This window comes from Quercus robur, chromosome 8 (assembly GCF_932294415.1).
Source record: "Quercus robur chromosome 8, dhQueRobu3.1, whole genome shotgun sequence".
Classification (NCBI taxonomy): Eukaryota; Viridiplantae; Streptophyta; class Magnoliopsida; order Fagales; family Fagaceae; genus Quercus; species Quercus robur.
In genome coordinates, this window is record NC_065541.1 from 61,070,125 (window position 1) to 61,090,724 (window position 20,600).

Genomic DNA, 20,600 nt, shown 5'->3' on the forward strand with positions numbered 1-20,600 from the left:
TAGCTGAAACATAGTTTGGATCTTGTAATTATCCTACTCCATATATTAACCTTTTTTTTTTTTTTTTTTTTTGAGAAACCTCCCTACTCAAGGAAGGGAGAGAATTACTCCATATATTAATTAGTGGGGTTAGTAAGAAGCATTTTGAATGATAAGCTATTAAGTGGAACTATAGTGTAACACTTAATACAAAGTTTTAGGGTAACTATTGTAAATGGTGCATACATTCATCTTCAGGCTTAACAGTTGCATTTGAGCCTCATAACAGAAGCAACATCAATTGAACAACTGCAAATACACCAACCTATGTTTTCAACAAGAACTAGTTTGACTTCCTCCAACAACTGCACCTACATTATCCATTTAGCCACCGATGAAATGTTTAGCAGAACGTGAAAAAAAGAAAATGAAACAAGCTAGTTTTACAAAAGCCCTTCCTCCTCCTGTCCAAAGGGTCTTGATCTAGCACAGGTGCCAAGCATTCGCCAAGTCATCTAAAATCACAAGGATATAGTTATGAACAAATTGCCCCACACACACACACAAAAATCTCTCCATCATTGTTAAAACTGGGAGGACATAATTCTAATTAGATATATAAGAGACATCTACGGTGATAACGCAATTCATACACAAGCATAAAGCATTGTTTGACATACAAACCATGGAAGAATTTTGTTCCAAATATATTTTTTCACATATTACTGAGTCAACCAATATTGGCATTGCCATCAACAGAAATACATCCAACAATCTTAAAGCAAATTTGTTTATATTTTAATTTACTCCTGTTATATACATTAGGAATTTCGGGTTTGTTGAAAAATACTAAATGTGTTTGAATATTGCATATTTTATTGAAAATTAAAAGTACTGTTATAAAATAAATTTTAAATTTGTGAATAGTATCATGGGACCTATTTTTAATAAAAATTTAATTAAAAAAGAGGTTTATAGATTCCGTAAACCGTGGACAAGATCCTCCAACTTCAAAATAAATAATAAATAAAAATAAATAAGACGCTGGACACTGATAAGTTGAATCGGCAGTTGCATGTACTCTGCGCAAAGCTTGGAAAAACTGAGGTTGTGTTTACCGCTTAGCATAAATATCCACTTGTTTATATTATAAATTAATTTATGATCTACAAAAGTTTATGTGTTTGACTGTGCTGGTAATTTTGATTTTTCAAGACTATCTATCTTCTTTAATTATATTATATAATATTAGGATATTTGTCTTTCTTGAATCATTGTTTGGCTGGGGTTTGTTTTAATTTGTTCAGTCATTTTACGAATTGTGACTGCCCTGTGTCTTAGATATTTTCAATATTCAATTGTTGTAATTGCTACTCAGCCATTAGAATGAGGTCGGCCCGGACAGGGTCTTTCAACACATGACTACCTGGAAAGTCACACATAAATTCAACTTTATTGTGTCTTAGATATTTTCTAAGCATTTGATAAAGCTGATTTCGTGCTTGACAGTGTTGGTGGTTTTGATTATATTATATGATATTAGGCTTACTTTGTCTCTTACGGTTTATTGCTGGGCTGGGCTTTTTAGAGTCTTTTGTTTATTGTGTTCGAATTGTGCCTGCTCAGTTTCTGCAGTTAGCTTTACTTTCTATTTTGCACAGCAACGTTTGAAAGTATATATTTATAATTATTTCTTAAACTTGGCTAGTAATTCTTAAGATGTTAAATATTGCTTGTGTTTGTGAATGTATCAATAAATATTATTTTGGTTGGAGATATAAATATAGTGCTGTAAATCTTTGAGGATAATGATATTTGATAAATTTTTGGCATTTAACAGTTTGATTAAGAGATACAATTTTTTGAAACCGTTTCAGATTGTCATATGTAAGGACTCAATTTGTAACGATCCCAAATTCGTATTGGGTTCGAATGTTAAAAGCCCAAACAATAAATTTGTAGAGAGTGAGCTGAAAGGCTAGGCCTTGGTGAACGTACAGTCGTTAGTCATGGTGTTCATGATAATTACACAGAGATGAACTAAGCTTGTCCAAGAAGACTTTCTCCTCAGCACGGCCTAAGTGGCTTCGGTCCTTGGACCTCGTCCGAGGGGCTTAATGTTCTTATTATTCTTTTTACGATAGGGTTCAATGGTCCTGGAGACGATCTGCCTCCCTTTTTGGCTTGCTTCCTCCTCCTTTTATACTAGTTTTTTTCCCCTCTCGAAGGTCCACGTGTAGGTTCAGCTTTATAGAGCTGATACTAGTTTTATCAGCTCATACCCAAAGTGGTTGGGGGTGGTTGTAAAAGATGAGGAGCATGGCTCTGTCAGGCGCAGAGTACTTAATTGCAGTAATGGCAGCCTTTCCTTTGTTTTGTACACTGTACTCGCCCCTTCTTCTGAGGGCGCTCTGGGGCTGCCTTTGATGGCATGCCGTTCCTTTCTTCTAGATTTTGGGATGCCGAGGACAAGATCGTCCTCGGCTATATCTCTAAGCCATTTGGACTTTCGGTGCATGTCCTTGGCAACACCTCTCCTCGGCGCGGGCCTTGGGCCCTAATAGAAAGTGGGCCGGAATCACAAATTCTCTAGCCCCACATCATATATGTTGGTATATATAAATGAAGACATGCTTATTTTTCATTTGGCCTTTGCTTAGAGATATTTCAATGATTATTTGTTAGGTGAATTATTTATAAAGAAATAATACATCTACGACATTTTTATAACAAATCCTAAGTGGCAAGTTGTTACTGGTTGTTATTGTTGAGACAAAAAAGTAATCTTAGTATTAAGTTCAAATTTGAACTAATAACAACTAATCACCTATGATTTGTTGTAAAAATATTGTGGACGTAGCATCTCTCTTATTTATATTAATATCTAACCTTAAACTTTATAACGATGACCACGTTTGGTCGTGCTTGTTCAAAAGGATGTTCTTGGCCTCTTTATGTGCAATGGCGTATGAGCTAGAGGAAATTGGAAATTTCGATGAAGAAAAAAAAAATCAATTTAAATGCATTCAATTTTGGGCATGGCTGCCATTTTTTAGTTTTTGGTTAGCCTTTACTAATTCATCAAGTGATCCTTTATTTGATAATTAAAATAGCATTATGAGAGCTATTATTAATAATTTCAAATGTGTGGATATAAGCCCAAGAATGAGACCAATTGCACACTAGTAGGGTTGTAATTATGGGGTTTCACTCAGAGTGTACAGTTCACTCCTTGGCTAAATTGTTTGTATTGATATGAAGGACACATGATTGTTGTACTTGAGTGCATATAGCCTTATTTAATTACATACATGTATATATAATTTTTGAGCGTGTGTGAACTTGATTGGATATTAATGTGTTTAATCCCAATATATGTTTTGTAATATTTCTTTGGATGAAATATATGTTACACACCTTACTTGACATATTTGGGTTGTCCAAAATGTGGTGTGCACAAGAGTCTGTTATGAGTGCTTGCAAGTAAGTAAGGATGAGGTATTAGAGTTTCATTCATTATAAGAGTGAAGTTGAGAATGAATGTAATAACTTCTTGATTATAGTAGAATTTGTGGGGGGAAGCTATTATTTCCACCAATTATTTGTTCATTGAGATGCCTTAAAAGAAACCACTAAAACACCTTGTGAATTATGGAAAGAGCGATCGTCTTTCTATAAATTCTTTAAATGTGGGTGTGTTTAATGAAGGAGGTGGTTCCTATTCCTAAAGGATAAATAACCATTGATTGTGATTGGTTATGGTCATAATAGTAGTGCATAGTGCTTTCTAATTTATGAATCTATTATTTTATATGCATGACAATTAATTAGAATATATCTCAAGTGTTAAACTTTCTTAAAGAAAGTTTGAGTCTACGTTTAGTGTCTCTCATGATCAAGAGTTGATGGAAGAGAGGTTGAGCCTAAGCACAGTAAAAGGACAAACGTCATAGTTGTTTGGTCCAAATTTTCTAATTTATATATTAGAGATGAACTTAAAGCTTCAAAGAAGCAAAATCCTAAAGTGCCTTCTTGGAAAAAAGATTGTCGATAGTGCAATAAATCAATCTTTGAAATTTATGCATGGTAATTGGTGGATCTACCACTGAAGAGTTTGAGAGTTGATGGAACTACTGACTATTACAAGGAAAGATTTGTTGTAGAAGGCTATAAAGAAAAGGAAGATATGAGTTTTCTTGATACACAATAAACCAAAGGGGTTTATGGTTATTGTACAAGGAAACAAAGTGTGTAGACTTGTTAAATCTCTGTATGGATTGAAACAAGTTTCAATGCAATGACATGAAAAATTTGACAATGAGATGATATCAAATGAGTTTAGATTAATGCGACTAGTGTGTAATGTGAAATATATCACAAGGGGCTATATCGTTGTTGGATATGCGCATGTAAGTGTTGTAGATGTGATTCAAGTAATTAAATTTTCTAATACATCTGATGGACTTTTCTTATCTCAACCACATGAGAGATGTGAAGATAGTCTAGTGAGAACACCTTATACTAAGAGCATATGTATTTTATGAGAAGTCTTTATAAATCTAAACAAACATGCATTGCTGGATACTTGTGTCTCCTAATTGTATATATTGGTAGGGCACAAAGTTATGGTAGGTCTTTACATGTTTGTTGGAGACAATACCATAAGGCAGTTGCTCTTAAATTAAAGTATTTATAGATTATTAAACAGATCCGTAATCAATTGTTTATGTGGAGAGTAAATAAACTACGTGTTCATCGAGGGGAATGGGGTTAAAACCTATTACCTAAAAGTCTTTGGGATGACAACCCAACCTAGTTGACTGGAGATTCCAAGATCTAGGTTCAAAGGGACAACCGAATTGTGGAGACTATTTTTATCACTATAGAGATAACATCTTCCTTCCATTCTTATGATGAAATGGTCATGCCTGTAAGCGATGATCTGGATAAGCTCTGCTTTTAATGATTCTTATATCTCGGAATTCTAAGTAGGGTATAGCAGGATACTCTTAATAAGAGTCACCTATATGAGTGTGAAGTGGGCCACTTCCATGAGAGTTTCAAGGTAAAATTCTCTAAAGCACTTCATGAATTTACTAAGATATGTCCAGAGTTGAAATGAACACAACTATAAAAACAAAATATGTTCAAAAAGGAGCTGTGTGAATTTTATTGTCTTGGTATACACAAACGGTTGACAATTTAAAAATATCGTGTTCACTGATTAGCTAGTATATCCGATAGTTTTTCACAAAGGAAGGTTCAAAGCCAAAAACCACCTCTCCCGATATAATAACTTTTCTTTTATTCTCTGTGTATTTGCATTATCGTTTGCATTGTGTTTATCAATTTCTATTTACGAGGGGATTGTTGGAAAAATAACATGGAGTGAATAAGAAATTGATGTTTTTTATGTTCACTCAAAGATATTATTAAAAGTGGTAAAAATCATGAGTCCCACATAGGAAAGGAAATATATAATATATGAGTTTATATGCTCATGAGTTGGACATTGGATTAGGTCTAGTGCTTCCAGTGTATTGGACTTAGTTGGATAGTGACACGTGTCAAAAAAATGAACACGTGTTACAATCCCAACGGGTCCAGTCCTACTGGACATGACCCAAATCTCCCCGATGTTTATGATTCCAATTTTTTCTCTCCTATTTTAACTCTTGAATTATATATATACATATAAAAGTGTCACATTCATATTTGTATGAGAAGTGTTCATTTAATCTATAATGGAGTTCAATTAAAAAATAAATAAATCGAACCTTGATACAGTAACCATGCGGTTTTTTTTTTTGGGGGGTCAAAACCCACACTTGGAGTGGGAGGTTTTTGTTTTACCTATGCCACCATGATTTAATTAAACGGCTTACTGTTTCTAAAAAAAAAAGAAAAGAAAAGAAAAATAAACGGCTTAAGTTATTGACTTTTTATAAGTTAGACAAAAATATTTTTATTTTTATTTTTTTGAATTCTAGACAAAAATATAAGGTTTTTGCTTTGGTAGAAAATAAAAAGTTCTGTACATGAAAAAAATGAATTAAAAAAAAAATTGTATTAAATTGGTTTAAAAAATTAAACTGAAGAAAAAGGACCTTAATCGTGGTGATTTATCAGTCACTTGAATCTCTTCCACCCAAACAATCGTAACTCCCCCCTACTTATCTCCCCAAACAAACCAGAACACTTCAACTGAACTCTACTCTGACTGATTGAAAAAAAAAAAAAAAAATGGCAGCGAGAATAAACCAATCGATACAGAACACTCTCTGGCTCTTAAACCCTTTGCATAATACATCCAAGTTACTCAAGCCCACCTTCCATTTTCGCTCAAACCCTTTCTTCTCATCTCCTTCTTCTTCTTCTTATCGGTCAAAAAGAGCTTTATTCTGCACTTGCACAAGCGCTAGCTCAGACAAGAATCTCCAAGATGGTGGCGAGCCCTTTGTCCTAACAACTCCTCTTTATTACGTAAATGCCCCTCCCCACATGGGCAGTGCTTACTCTACCATAGCCGCTGATGCCATTGCTCGCTTTCAGGTCCCTTTTGCTTTTATTTTTGGATAAAAATGTTTTTAAACAAGTGGGGTTTGCATAAAGTTTGTTTTTTTTTTTGGATGCTATTTTTGTGAAAGTATTTATATTTGGTTGCTATATGTATGAAATTAAGAGAAACAAAAAGTTGGGTTTGCTTTCTCTGTTGCTTTTATTTGTTTAATGTTTGAATTTGAGCTAGCTTATTTGTTACCAAGGTTCAAGTAATAAATTCATTTCAGTTGTTTTATTTGTGGTTTATATATGTTTCATGGATTGATGAGATGTCTAAAAACAAAGTAAAGAGCTCAGCTCTATAATAATGAAGAGTAAATTCGAATAGATTTATGGTTTTATTTGAAAAGACAATGTGTGTATATATTCTTAATAGCATATAATTTAAATAATTTTACAAGCAAATCAGGGAAAAATGTGCATTGTTTTATTTTTATGTTGTTGGGCGATTCTAGTGTTGCAATGTGATGTAAAAGGCAAAATATTTACGGTTCATATCTTGTGGCAGAGGCTGTTAGGGAAGAAAGTTGTATTCATTACCGGCACTGATGAGCATGGAGAGAAAATTGCTACTGCTGCTGCAGCCCAGGGTTCCGATCCGAGTGAACATTGCGATGTCATTTCACAAGCATATAAGACACTCTGGAAAGATGTAATATTAAATCCAAGATAGAAATTCACTCTCAGTTTATTTTGGCCTGACTTGTTGAATGTTCCACTTGCCGTGCATATTTTCCATTTTTCTTTTGTAATCTTTTTCGTTTTGTTGTTTACTTTCTGCCTGCAGTTAGACATATCTTATGATAAGTTCATTCGGACGACTGATCCCAAGCATGAAGCAATTGTGAAGGAATTTTACTCAAGGGTTCTTGCCAATGGTGATATTTATCGGGCTGACTATGAAGGACTTTATTGTGTCAACTGTGAGGAGTATAAGGTGATATTCGCATTTGAACTTGTAAATGTGGATTTAACAACATTATCTAAATTTAATTTCCCTTATCGGCTTTTATTTTATTTTATTTTTTTTATATTCACAACCTTTTGTATTAGTGATGGGGCTCTTGCATTACATGTAGTGGAGCATTTTATAAAAAGCGTCTTTTTCTTTCCTTTTTTTTTGTTTGGGGGGGGGGGGGGGGAGGTGTGTGCTAGTATTTGTGTAGAAAATATTCTTTGATATTTGCAAGAACTTGTTGAGACTTGTTATGTGGAATTCCTTTTTTTTTTTTTTTTTTTTTAATAATAGGTTTTTGATGATTTCCATTTACATATATGCGTTGTCTTGTTTGAATGTGTGTGTTTATGTATTTGTTGTGGTTGTGGTTGTTTTGTTTGAGAGTGGTTTTGTGTTTATGTACTACAATAATGTAATATCTTTAGCTCTGTGAATCTGCAGGATGAGAAAGAATTGCTTGATAACAACTGTTGCCCTATGCACCTGAAGCCGTGTGTTCTGCGAAAAGAGGATAATTATTTCTTTGCACTATCAAAATATCAAAAATTATTGGAAGAAACTTTGACACAAAATCCAAATTTTGTCCAGCCTTCGTTCCGTTTAAATGAGGTGAGATGGTAGGGAATTTTGTAAAAACTTAGTCTAGTATGTCCTTAATAGTTGTCCCTGAGTTTTACTGTAAAAGTTTTTTTTTTTTTTTTTGGGTTTTGGGGGGGAGGGGGGGCAGGGGTGGGGTGTCTTTCAGCATGACTAGTTTCCTGCTAAGAGCCTGAGCATCCTGATTGAGGATGTTCAATGTTGTAAGCTCAATAATTGGGATTACTCTAAATTCTCTTTGTCTCTCTTTCTCCTTTAGCAATTTACTGTTGAAATGTTATGAATATCCTTTTTGTATCTTGCTATATGGAATTTTCTATTGATTACTTTTATTATTAATTTTCTTCAAGGTGCAAAGCTGGATCAAAAGTGGCCTAAGAGATTTTTCCATTTCTCGAGCATCGGTGGATTGGGGCATCCCAGTTCCTAATGACAATAAGCAAACTATATATGTGTGGTTTGATGCATTACTAGGGTAAAGTCCTTTTCTTTAGTAATTCGGGATTTGCTAAGCTTCTAATGTCCTAACTTGTATGACAAATGTTTTTTTTTTAATCACCACAAACATGTAGTCAGTTAACTCCAACTTATGAAAACAGCTGTTTGTAAATTGAAATAGATTTATGAAAGCCTCTGCTTTATATATCATTAGAGATGTTTATCTATTAACTTCTATTGACTTTTTATTTTATTTTTTTTCTGTTGAACAGATATGTATCAGCACTATCAGAGGTCGCAGAGCAACCCAATCTACAACGTGCTGTTTCTTCAGGTTGGCCTGCCTCACTACACTTGATTGGGAAGGTATGGCATCTTCTATGCATTTATGATTTTTTTTCTTCTTCTCAGAAAGTATATTACACTAGTGTGAATGTTTCATATCTTTAATTGGCATGCCATTTACAATTGACACCAAAATGTGATATTTTCCATGTTAGTAATTCCAATTGATCTCTGGCCATGTTCTCTGGAATGTGGTTTATTGTGTCACATGCTCTTTAAAGATGCTTGTTAGAAACTGTGTGGTTAACCATCTAATAGCTGTACTAAATTTATCATCTTTATGCTAATTATTAAAACCTCGTAAGCTATTAAGCTGTAAGACCCGAGTCATTCAATATTTTTGCACATAATTTTCTCTCCAAGTAGGTGGCGTATTTCAGCGTTCGACTCTGGATTGTGGATGCTGTGAAATATGACCTCATATTTTTGGCTCAAATTGTATTAAATATTAATAATGCTAGATTGTTTTTGAGGTATAACTGATGCAGGAGTAGGGCGCAACACTTTCATGAATGTGCTTTGCATCAATAAGTTCGTATCTGGAATAATTGATGCAGTGCACATTATTTGCATGTTTGGGTATTCCACAGATTTGATCTTGGGATGGAAAATCTGCTCTGTGATATCCATGTATTTGATGCTGAACTCGTGAATTTTCCTGGAACAATGACTTGCAATGTTGGTCAGTGTTGCTTCATTGCTTGTCATTTTTCTGTCTTTGTTATTATAAGACATATGTGGTTTTTTGGGTGACTTTTCTTTTCATTTTGTTGTTGTCAGGAGCCTTGTACAAATATATATTTTTTTAATAACTAACTGTCTTATGTTCCTAAAATTCTAATGGTTGGAAAGGTGGTTTCCCACACTATTATATGGAGTTCAGAAGTATTATACTTCTCTAATGTTTTCTCGTTCTTCTGTAGGATATTTTGCGTTTTCATGCAGTTTACTGGCCAGCTATGCTAATGTCTGCAGGACTAAGCCTTCCTAAGATGGTGTTTGGCCATGGATTTTTGACAAAGGTATTTGAACTCAGAATATATTTCATTTTTCCCTCTATGGATATGCATAATATCTTCATGTGCTACATCTTCCTAAGAGAGCTGTTGGTTTTATAATCTTAGAACAGCTATATTCTTTCTTATTATTTGTGCTGTTGGGCCTCATATTTCCCGAGGGTTAAATTCTCTTGGGGAAAATTATGGATCTGATATTTTTGAAAAGTGAAGCTTGCATTGATGGGGCTCCATACAGATTAGAAAATTTGAGCATCTTGCCTTTTCTAGTATCTCACAGTATTTTCTCTGTATGATGGTGGACATTTCAATAATGGTCTCAAAACATCTCATCAAACTTTTCTTGAATCAAAAGAGAGTGGTCAAATGGATATAGTAAACTTATGGCTAATTATTTACTCAATGTTGAGTTTGTTTTCTAGTTGCTAAGTGGAATTCTATACTTAACATTCTCTCTTCCTTTGTGATGAAAGAAGTGCTCTTGCACCTTCCCATTCCTCGCATATATCATATCTTGCCAAATTAATTTGCACCAGTTGTACATCCATATATTCATCTTCCTTAACTGGTGGGTATGAGTTTTCTTTATATTGTGCTTTCAATTTCTCTGAACCACAAGTCTTACAATTCGGTTTCGTTAGTTGCTGTTGTCTCATAAATTTAGACATCTTAAAGTCAGTTAGTGGAAGTGTATTTCTTTGTTACATAAAATTTTGTATGTTTGTCCTTAAATTATCAATAGTCATGCGAGTGAGCTAGAGTTTTTAAATTTGTCTCATATACCTAATTTTATTTCATGCAGCAATGCTTTTTATTTGTAAAATTATAGGATGGCATGAAGATGGGGAAGTCACTAGGAAATACACTTGATCCAAATGATCTGGTTCATAAATTTGGCGCTGATGCAGTCAGATACTTCTTCCTCAAGGAGGTGGAATTTGGCAGTGATGGGGACTATTCAGAAGACCGTTTTATCAATATTGTCAATGCACATCTTGCCAATACAATTGGTATATCTACTCTGGCTTCTTATAACCAGTCTTTGTGGATCATTGGGGTTGCTGCTTTTATATTTTTTTGAATTTGTGAAGCTGATGGGTGTATTCATATATATGACCTTAACTATTCCTTGCAGGAAATCTTCTTAACCGTACTCTTGGACTTCTAAAAAAGAACTGCCAATCAACTTTAGTGGTCGATTCCACCGTTGCAGCTGAAGGAAATGCATTCCAGGATACTGTGCAGAAGTTGGTAAGATTTGGTTCAAATTTATAAATTCATGTGTCATCCAAGGATGCATTATTTTAGTGGAATGACTTGATAAAAAGTGACTTTAATTTTTAACCATGACTAGCCTTTTGTGACTGCTGCACTTGTAGCCTGGTGGGTCCCCTTGACACTGGCAGCTGCTCGGCTTCCTGTTAGAATATTCTGAATTTTGAAATAGCAAGCTAATTCCTACTACCAAATTTTCAACTTCCTATTAATGGGGAAAGCAGTTGTAAAATATAAGATGTGTTGGAGACAGACTAGTCTCTCCCATGCAAATGTGTGTTTGAATGTTGATATTCATTTCTATTTGTCACTTCACATGTTTCTTCTTGCATGTATTTTTTCGTAAATGACTAAAGTTTCTAATTGAAAGTTCTTATGAATAGTATATGTGCTTATGGTTGGTCCTATGGTATTAATAAATAAAGGTCAACTTGCTACCTTGGTGATGCATGCCAGGGGCTCTCTTCTGCAAAATGTTCTCTTCTTGTTTTGTTTTGGGAATTATTGTTTGTGATGAATTGCATCAACCTTTTGTCCCAGGCCTTCTGACTTTCCCACTCTACTTTTGTAGGTTGAAAAAGCTAGGGTTCATTATGAAAAACTCTCACCATCATCAGCTTGTGAGGCTATTCTAGAGATTGGAAATGCGGGGAATTCCTACATGGATGAACGTGCACCATGGTCTCTCTTTAAGAAAGGGGGTGCTGCTTCTGAAGCTGCTGCAAAGGTTTTCCATAAGTACACATAAATTATTAATTGCTTCAATCAGTGACTTATAATATTCATGTTGATGTGCATTTTAGTCTCAAATTACCTCAGCATTCTATTTCATTTTTAGTTCATCTAAAACCAATGGGGAAAATCTGTTGCAACCCACCAATATAGGGCAAATGACTATTTGTTGTAATATTTATTGCCAGTTTTTCTACTTTATTTTTATTGGACCTCGTACAAATTGAGTTCAGCCATTGAAGTTTTTCTAAGTTTTTATTAATTGCCAATACCTTAATTTCTTAAGACTTTACTCTTATTGATGTTGGAGCAGGACCTTGTGATTATATTGGAAGCATTGAGGATTATAGCAATTGCATTATCCCCGGTCACACCAAGCTTATGCTGGAGAGTATATGCACAGCTTGGCTTCTCAAAAGACCAGTTTGACACTGCAACATGGGTCTCTCTCTCTCTCTCTCTCTCTCTCACACACACTCACAAATGAAATAAAAATTTTGTGCATATATATACTTCCATTTGATTAGCAACTAATTTAAAGGTTTTCTGCTGTAGAGTGAGACCAAGTGGGGTGGGCTGAAGGGTGGTCAGGTAATGGCTCAACCAAAACCAGTCTTCGCAAGGATTGAAAACCAAGTGGAAGAGGAAGATGGGGGTGAAGCAGCTAAGAAGGTAGTGAAAAACAAGGATAGGCTACCTCAGGCTCAAGGGGTTGCAGAGGCTTAGGGAAAGAGACATAGTTGGCTTTCCCTGACCACAAATTTCTCCAACTTTTTTTATTTATTTATCAAATTGTCAATTGTAAGAGTTTGTACTCATTTTTGGCAATAATTTTGTAATAGATTGTTTTGTAATAGATACTTCCAATAAATTAATCCAGTATTTCATCTTCAGTTCTATGTGAGCAATAACCAATTCTATAAACGTTCTATGCAAGATACATTATGTTACATTGAACTTCTGGATTGCTCTGTTCAAAACTGGCTTGATATACACTTCAAACAAAGTGCAAGAAATTCTTACAATATGATTCTAGTCATGTAACCTGGCGTCTTTTTGAGGGGCAATAAATAGTTTTACGCCTCACACAGTCACATAGGAATCAAATTTAGCCAAATCGATGGGCGATTTTAAACTTTCAAAAGCTAATGTTGCGGGTGCTAAAACTTATTAAGGGTTTTTCTTTCTAAGCTCTTTCAAGTAATATGTAAAAATGCATTAATTAAGACACTAGTGAAAACCCTCGTGACGCTAGAATTATGTGATTGCTAAGAGTTTGTAGTTCAACTAACATTTTCTAGTGTTTTTAACAGAGATGTCTAGGTTCAAATCACTCTTCCCTCAATTATTGATATCTACGATTTATCCTTTTTCTCTTTTATCGCGTCCTTTTTGATAGAGATTAGATGCATGAATTTTTGGCCTGCAGGACCTCATATAGGCAAATGAGCAAAAAAATATGCAATTTTGATGCATTCATGGGTGTGTGGACGACTAAATTTCTAGTTCGAAATAAGTCAAATAAGTAAAATAGTTTCACAAATGCGAATTTGTATTGATGAATGTGTGGTACAATTCTCTGTGATTACAAAAGAGTGATCCTTTAATTTGATTTCCTTGAAAGATTTGTTGATTGGAATTGTGGTAATGTGATTTTGATTTTAACACAGGATATCCTTCAATTTGGTTGAGGAATGGATCGAAGATCTTTGAAACGGAATTACAATGAATCTCTGGCTATGAACTTGTTAGAAATTCTTTGTTCTTCATGTTCTTCGTATTCTTCGTGTTCTTCGTGCATTCTTCTTTTATGAAGGTTTGTGGTGGAAGTTCTTCGATACTTTGGAGGCTTGAATTTGTAGAGTTTCACTGATTTGTGGTTTGTTAAGGTTTCTAGAGGCTTTTGAGCTTGATTTCAATGAACTTTAAGACTAGGAATATGATTTGTATGATTCCTCTTCGAATGTTTTTCGTATTTGAAGGTTTGTGGCGGAAGTTCTTCGAGACTTTGGAGGCTTGAATCTGTAGAACTTCACCAATTTATAGTTTTTGGAGGCTTTTGAGCTTGATTCCAGTGACCTTTGAGATCTAGGAAGATGATTTGGATGATTTCTCTTCAAATGTTCTTTGTATTCGAAGTTGAAGTTCTTGAAGTTCCTGGAGGCTTCAGGGCTTGGTTCTAGCAGAGCTTTTGGACTTCTGAACTCAAGATCTCTTCCCGGTCTCTTGGTCTCTCTCCCAAGATGTCTTGGTGTCTATTAATTGCCTTAGAAAGGCTTCTATTTATAGGAGTTTGGGGTGGGTGAGCGACATGTGGCGGAGTTTGATTGGTGACACATGTCATAGCCTGATTGGTCCGCTTATGTCATCGCTTACACGCGCATATGTCATCCCTTACGTGTGTTGGACTGCTTATGTCATCACTTACACGTGCTGAACTACTTATGTCATCACTTACATGCGCTGATGTGTGATTGGTTTTTGCATGCATTTTATGCCTCTATTTCAATAGCACTTGGCAAATTTCTGTTGGTTTCTGAGTAGTGATAGCAAAACCTAGTAGTAGAATGTGACGCTTTGTAATTGGCTGTATTTTGTGGACTTGATAGTATGATGTGTCAACTTGTGATAGGTCGGGAATTTTCCCGACCTACAGGGTGTGTAAATTTTTATCCCCATTCAATTATAGATTCTTTAATTTTTCATTTCTACTCGTAGATCTAGAGCTATATCTCAAGATATATGAAATGGGAGGGAATAAAAACCCTTCAACGGAACAACTGAACTAAAAAAAAAGGTGAAAAAAAAGTACATCAAATTTGCGGTAAGAGAAATTTTCTTCTGCAAATATCTGATAAAAGAAAAACAAAAAGTAAAAATAAAAATAAAAGAGAGTCATTAAAATTTAGTTGAAGTTGCGCCAAATGATTGCAAGAAACTCTGATCAAGCCATTCAAGTCACCACCTTTCACTTGGCTAGCAGTACCCAAAACATAAAAAGAGCTTTTGATAATGAAAAGAGTTTTGGATAGTGATTTTGATTATGCTGTATAAATTGTGAAACTTTTATGCAGCTATATGGAGCGAGAATGTGGAAATGATCTGCCAGTCTAAATAACCAAACAATCAAAGCAGCCGTCTTCTAATCATATATCAAGTTATCTTTTTTTCCTTATAACCCAAATTCTCCCTAGTGAAAAACTGAAAAGTACCATTGAATCACAAGATTTTTAGCTCTAATAAAATACTATTCAACTAAACACAAGAGGTAAAGGTATGAGCAACATCAACAACAGCATTAATAAAGTAAGAACGTATGACTGAGACCACAAACTAAAAAATATTCTTCCTAAATATTTTATTCAAATACCGTAAAAAATGCCCAGGTAAAGAATTTCCTGGTTATGAGTAAAACTTCATTACAAAAATAAGAGCCAATACCAATTCACATATATAGGAATAAAGAACATATAGTGCACCAAAGTAAAATGCCGGTTTCAAGCATTTCTCAAACTCTTGTGCTGATGTAAACCGGGAAATGAATGCACACAGCGTGCCTGCATCCTTGCAGTTCATTGCTATAAAATGTACTTTTACTTCTTTCGGGGGACTCCAAGCCTAGTCCTGAAATCATCCTCCATGAGGGGAAGGCCATCGCGCAGCTTGACTGTTGGTTCCCATCCTAGCAGTTCCTTTGCTTTTGTGATAATTGGCTTCCTCTGGCGAGGATCATCGGGGGTGTTCTCCACCATTGCGATCTCCACCTCAGGATTGATAAGCTGCAGGTGACATAATAAATTCTCAGTTTCCATGTTTATATATACTAGCTTCTCTTGTTCTAAATTAATATTTGGTTTCATGTCTGATGGTGTGATGTTTGGACACAGACAGCATGTAAAAAAAGTTGTTTTTGGATAAGAGTTCTACATATTGATGCTCCTTTATAAAGGGTCATCAATATTATGAGAGATGTAATATTTGCTGGCATAGGAATGGAATGTGATAACAAACCTCCATAACTAAAAGAGATCTATTATCACATTTCAAGTAAGGAGGAGAAAAAAAAACACTGACCTCCTTAACAGTCTCTGCAAGTTCAACCATGGTAAATTCACCTAAAACAAAGAAAATCTAAGTTAATATTGGCCAAAATAGAATTTCATATCTGGAAAACACTTAATGTAAACGAATAGCAGATTTTGTATAAGAACCTGGATTCCCTATATTGATGGGCCCAGTGTGCTCTCCTCCCATGAGTCGAATAAGGCCATCAACCTTCAACATTGGAAATAAAGAGTTGAGGGTCAAAATAATATACAGCCAAATCCCAAATGGTACTCAGAAATTAACTAAACCATCCATAATATAAAACAATCTCCAAATAGCAAGATCTTGCATACCATGTCAGAGACATAACAGAAACTCCTTGTCTGGGTTCCAGGCGCTTGAACAGTCAAGGGCTCACCACTGGAAAAAAATAACACGTTCAGAAATTGCATGTGAAATATATGTCAACTGATCTAACCTCGGTAAGGAACATTGACAGAAAGTTCCCATTGAAAATGCAAAAGGTTTGGGAGGAAGTAAAAAGAAAAACTCAATACAATGTTTATTAAAGACAATGTCAATGCTCTGACAAAATTACCGGATTGCTTGAGCAATGAAATTGCTGACAACACGCCCATCATCAATATTCATGCGAGGTCCATAGGTGTTGAAAATCCTAGCAATCCTAATCTCTGTCATTGGATCATTACAACTAGATAACGTAAGAACTTCCATAGTGATGCATACAAAACATAACCATCAAAAACATTGTCTTCATAAATTTAAATAGCAGAGGGACTAAAAAAGAAAGACAAGAAGTAGCTTTTACCAATCCCATGCTGCCTATGATAATCAAACATCAAAGTTTCAGCTACTCGCTTTCCCTCATCATAGCAACTCCTAACCCCTGTACATTTAGTCAAAAACATAATCAGGATAACATGAATGTGCAAAAAGTTGGTATAATTAGTATGTGTTGAATAAAAACTTCACTTGTATTAACTTTGAGAGATGTCTTTTCACAATTTATACAGATGACATTCATATTAAGATGCAATGAGATTCAGCCCCAACAAAAATGCAACCTCAAAAAAGTCCAGATAAACCATGTCTAAATATGGAGTTAGCAGAATGGCAAACATACCAATTGGGTTAACATTTCCCCAATAACTTTCGTCCTGGGGATGCACAAGAGGATCTCCATACACCTCTGAAGTTGATGTAAGCAAAATCCTGCATGTACATTGTCATATCTTAAGTAAAGCAAGAATATATTCATAAATGGCAATATCAAACGAGATGCATACTAATCTCGGACCTTGCTCCCACTCGCTTTGCAAGTCCCAGCATATTCAATGTACCAATCACATTTGTTTTTATTGTCTGTCAAGTATCAAAAGCTTACAAGTCAGACGACCACTCTATGCCAAATATCAGTAACAGAAAGAAATAAATACGGATATACACACCTTCACAGGATTGTATTTGTAGAAGATGGGAGAAGCAGGGCAAGCAAGATGATAAATTTGGTCCACCTCCACCAGCAATGGCTCAGTGACATCTGCCAGAAAATAAACCCAGCATGTCAAAAATACAAACACCATCTGGACAAAATTTATGGCATTAAATGTTGAACTAGGGAGAGAGAGAGAGAGAGAGGGGCGGGGGGGGGGGGGGGGGGGAGGGAAGATATATGATGGTACAACATTGATAGATTCATTTTATTTTATTGTTAAGTTACAAACACCCTTCCCGCACATTCTTGTGGGAGGTGGAGGTGCCATTTGAACCAGGGCTTATGGGCATCATGGTTATAAGAAACTAATTAAAGGCTCCATTCAGATATCAGGAACTGCAATGGTAGCACTGAAAAATTTAGATAATATGCAAAATGCTCAAAAGAAAAGGGAAAATTCAGAAACAATGCTACAAGAATTGCCTGCATCAAGCTACTTCTTAATTGCCATTAATTTGGTTACTACTGTAATTCTTATCTGGTCTATTGGATTATATGAAATTTTATGCCATGGGATTTGGGTAAACCTTTTTCTATTTAACCATAATGCACATGTCTATCAAACTTTCCATCCAGCTCAATTTTTTTTTTTTTTTTTTTGGTTGGCTCTAATATTGAATTTTAATTGGAAATTCTAAAATTGCTATTAGGAACATCATCTTATACTCAAAAGATGCACATATTTAATCTTGGGCATTCGCCAGTTAACAATTTAAAATACGAGAACATAAGAGACAACATACCATGACGAATAAGCTCAAATCTTGGGTGACCAATCCATTTTTTTAGGTTGTCCTTTGAGCCAGTGAAGTAGTTATCCGCAACAATCACCTGAGTAAATTGAAAAAAGAAAAATAAAATAAAGTTTAATGACACGAGAAAGATAAACATTTAATATAAAAATTCAATGAAGCACACGCACAGGCATAAACTGAAACTATGATTCGATTTGAAGTATTCATATAATGCACAAAACAAGGGGGCCGGGGGGTAGTTACCTCATTCTTTTCGTTTTCCATCAACCTGTCCACAAGGTGAGAACCAATGAATCCAGCTCCTCCAGTGATCAAAATCCTCATATTGGACTGCCATCAAAAGAGAGAATTTAACATAACATCTTAAAGATCATATAACATAAGGGATTTATACCACTACGATAACTCTGAAAGAATTTTGTTTCAGATAATGCCAACAAACAAATGCACTTAGGCCAAAATACTTAAAAAAGTAAAATGTTAAATCAGGCTCAAAATCATCCAAAATTAAGCTTGAAAGACATAACATAAAATAGATGAAATCAAAACAACACACACACAAATAATAAACAATCCCATCATTACCTGAAAGAATTTGGAATTTCTTAAGGGTGATGGGGATGGGGGTGGTTTGGAAGCTGCATTAGTGTCTCCGTTTGAAGCTTCCTTAGCCATTTGCTATCAGATCCCTTCTTGAACGCCTGAGACCCCAAAAACAGTCAAAACTCTCAATTTACGATCAAATCCACAAAAACCCACAAATTATATAACTCATTCAATTCTAGTCAAACCAACCCACACCCTATAGATTTAGACCTACACCATAATCAAAACCCAGAAAAAAACAATTGTTCAATTAACAAAATAGAAAAAGAGAGAGTATCAGATCACCTGAATATGAGTTGTGAAAATTTTCTCAACACTGATTGAGTTTTTGATGTGTGCAAGTGAAAGATGAAAGCTTTATAAACAAAATGGAATTGAACAGCACCAAAAAAAGTTTGCTTTTAAAAAAAAAAAAAAACAATAAATAAAATTTAACTACCAAACAGACCCACTGAGGAGAGAGAGAGTTAAGAAAACTTGAAAAACACGAAAAGCAGAGAGAATTGAAAGCTTGTCACCAAAGAAACTAGTAGACATTACACCTAACGATTTTCAGATCTAAATCTCGTGCTATCTGAATCTCATTGTCACATGTGTGAGTGTGTGACTGAGGTTTGCTAAACCCAACCAAACCAAACATTTACAACAGCTATAAAATAAGATTACTGTTTTAATTACCTTGGAGATATCAACAATTTTCTTTGTTTTGAGAGATTTAAGGTTTTTGCAAATTGAATGAGTAATCTAAACAATTTGATGATTTATTTAATAAGCACACAAGTGAGACTCTGTGTTCCATTCTGTAACCGAACATCGCGGTCTATCTTCAACGGAAGATGTTACCCATCATTATCAATCACTTAGCGCCACGTCATCGTCTTAATCCTACAAATGTTGTACATACAATTTTAACTTTTTCATGGGTTTTGTTCCCCTATTTCGCGGCTTGTTTCCGGTAGAGTCAACTTCATGGGAAGTATGGTGTATTCCACCAATAAAAATGTTCCAACTTAGCATCCAAAAAGTTTGATTATTAAATTTGTTTTTGAAAATCAAGTAGATAAGTCATCAAAAATATTAAGAAGATCAATCAAATTATTAAATTTTAAGTTTTGATGGTCTAAAATTATATATAAAAAATAAGTTAATTGATCAAATAATAAATAGAGAAGTGTTGTGTCCATAATATTTTTACGACACTTTCACAACAAATTATATGTGTTAAGTCGTTATTAGTTTAGTTTTTTTTTTTTTTTTTTGAGAATTAAGTTATTATTAGTTTTAAATTTTTTTTTGAGAATTTATTAGTTTTAATTTAAACTTACCACTGAAATTAATTTTTTACCCACCAATAACAATATGTAACAATCTGTCACTTATGATTCGTTATGAAAATATTGTGGATATAGCATATTTATTTGGGATTCTCATTTTTTTTTTTTTTCGAAAATGTTCTTACACCTCTATGTTTAAGTAGAGACAAAACTAAAAGATAATCCGGTAAAAATACAACTCTAACTCCAACTAAAACATTACCTAAAAAATAGGATCGCTCTCCTGTTAATTTTCAAATTACTTTATCTACTTTTAAAAAAAAAATTGCTTTATCCACTAAAAAATTAGATTTTCAAAATAAAAATTATATATAAAAAATAAAGATACATACTTTTTTTTTGCTATAAAATAGGACCACTAAACCTAAAAAAAGCTTCATTGCAAGTATGATTGCGTGTAATAAATTTAATATCTAATAAATATATCTAATTTGAATGAAA

General features: G+C 34.4%; 2 protein-coding genes across 3 annotated transcripts; one reads left to right on the plus strand and one right to left on the minus strand.

Annotated features, from left to right (window-relative positions):
• The first annotated feature begins 6,109 nt into the window (after positions 1–6,109).
• Positions 6,110–12,798, plus strand: LOC126697458 (methionine--tRNA ligase, chloroplastic/mitochondrial). The gene is made up of 12 exons (XM_050394471.1): positions 6,110–6,531; positions 7,049–7,192; positions 7,328–7,477; positions 7,940–8,107; positions 8,446–8,570; positions 8,806–8,899; positions 9,802–9,900; positions 10,724–10,904; positions 11,030–11,145; positions 11,741–11,896; positions 12,215–12,343; positions 12,457–12,798. The coding sequence occupies exons 1-12, from the start codon at positions 6,223–6,225 to the stop codon at positions 12,625–12,627; spliced, it is 1,842 nt and encodes a 613-aa protein (XP_050250428.1). The 5' UTR covers positions 6,110–6,222; the 3' UTR covers positions 12,628–12,798.
• Positions 12,799–15,235: 2,437 nt separating this feature from the next.
• LOC126697459 (UDP-glucuronic acid decarboxylase 6-like) lies at positions 15,236–19,649 on the minus strand. 2 transcript variants are annotated; one of them, XM_050394472.1, is made up of 13 exons: positions 19,504–19,649; positions 18,805–18,920; positions 18,463–18,549; positions 18,208–18,295; positions 17,418–17,509; positions 17,267–17,331; positions 17,093–17,181; positions 16,778–16,855; positions 16,547–16,640; positions 16,302–16,368; positions 16,113–16,176; positions 15,976–16,016; positions 15,236–15,680 (listed from the first exon to the last, which is right to left on the minus strand). In XM_050394472.1, exons 2-13 carry the CDS (start codon positions 18,892–18,894, stop codon positions 15,495–15,497), a joined length of 1,041 nt encoding a protein of 346 aa, XP_050250429.1. In that variant the 5' UTR covers positions 18,895–18,920; positions 19,504–19,649; the 3' UTR covers positions 15,236–15,494. The 2 variants fall into 2 exon arrangements, with proteins under 2 accessions (XP_050250429.1, XP_050250430.1); XM_050394473.1 differs by lacking the exon at positions 19,504–19,649 and adding an exon at positions 19,111–19,259.
• Positions 19,650–20,600: the final 951 nt, after the last annotated feature.

Coding starts and splice junctions, on each gene's coding strand:
- LOC126697458 (XM_050394471.1), top strand. CDS start 6,223: ATGGCAGCGAGAATAAACCAATCGATACAGAACACTCTCTGGCTCTTA. Junction 6,532..7,048: donor ATGCCATTGCTCGCTTTCAG/GTCCCTTTTGCT, acceptor ATCTTGTGGCAG/AGGCTGTTAGGGAAGAAAGT. Junction 8,108..8,445: donor CTTCGTTCCGTTTAAATGAG/GTGAGATGGTAG, acceptor ATTTTCTTCAAG/GTGCAAAGCTGGATCAAAAG.
- LOC126697459 (XM_050394472.1), bottom strand. CDS start 18,894: ATGGCTAAGGAAGCTTCAAACGGAGACACTAATGCAGCTTCCAAACCA. Junction 18,296..18,462: donor TGGAAAACGAAAAGAATGAG/GTAACTACCCCC, acceptor CAATTTACTCAG/GTGATTGTTGCGGATAACTA. Junction 17,332..17,417: donor ACAAATACAATCCTGTGAAG/GTGTGTATATCC, acceptor GATACTTGACAG/ACAATAAAAACAAATGTGAT.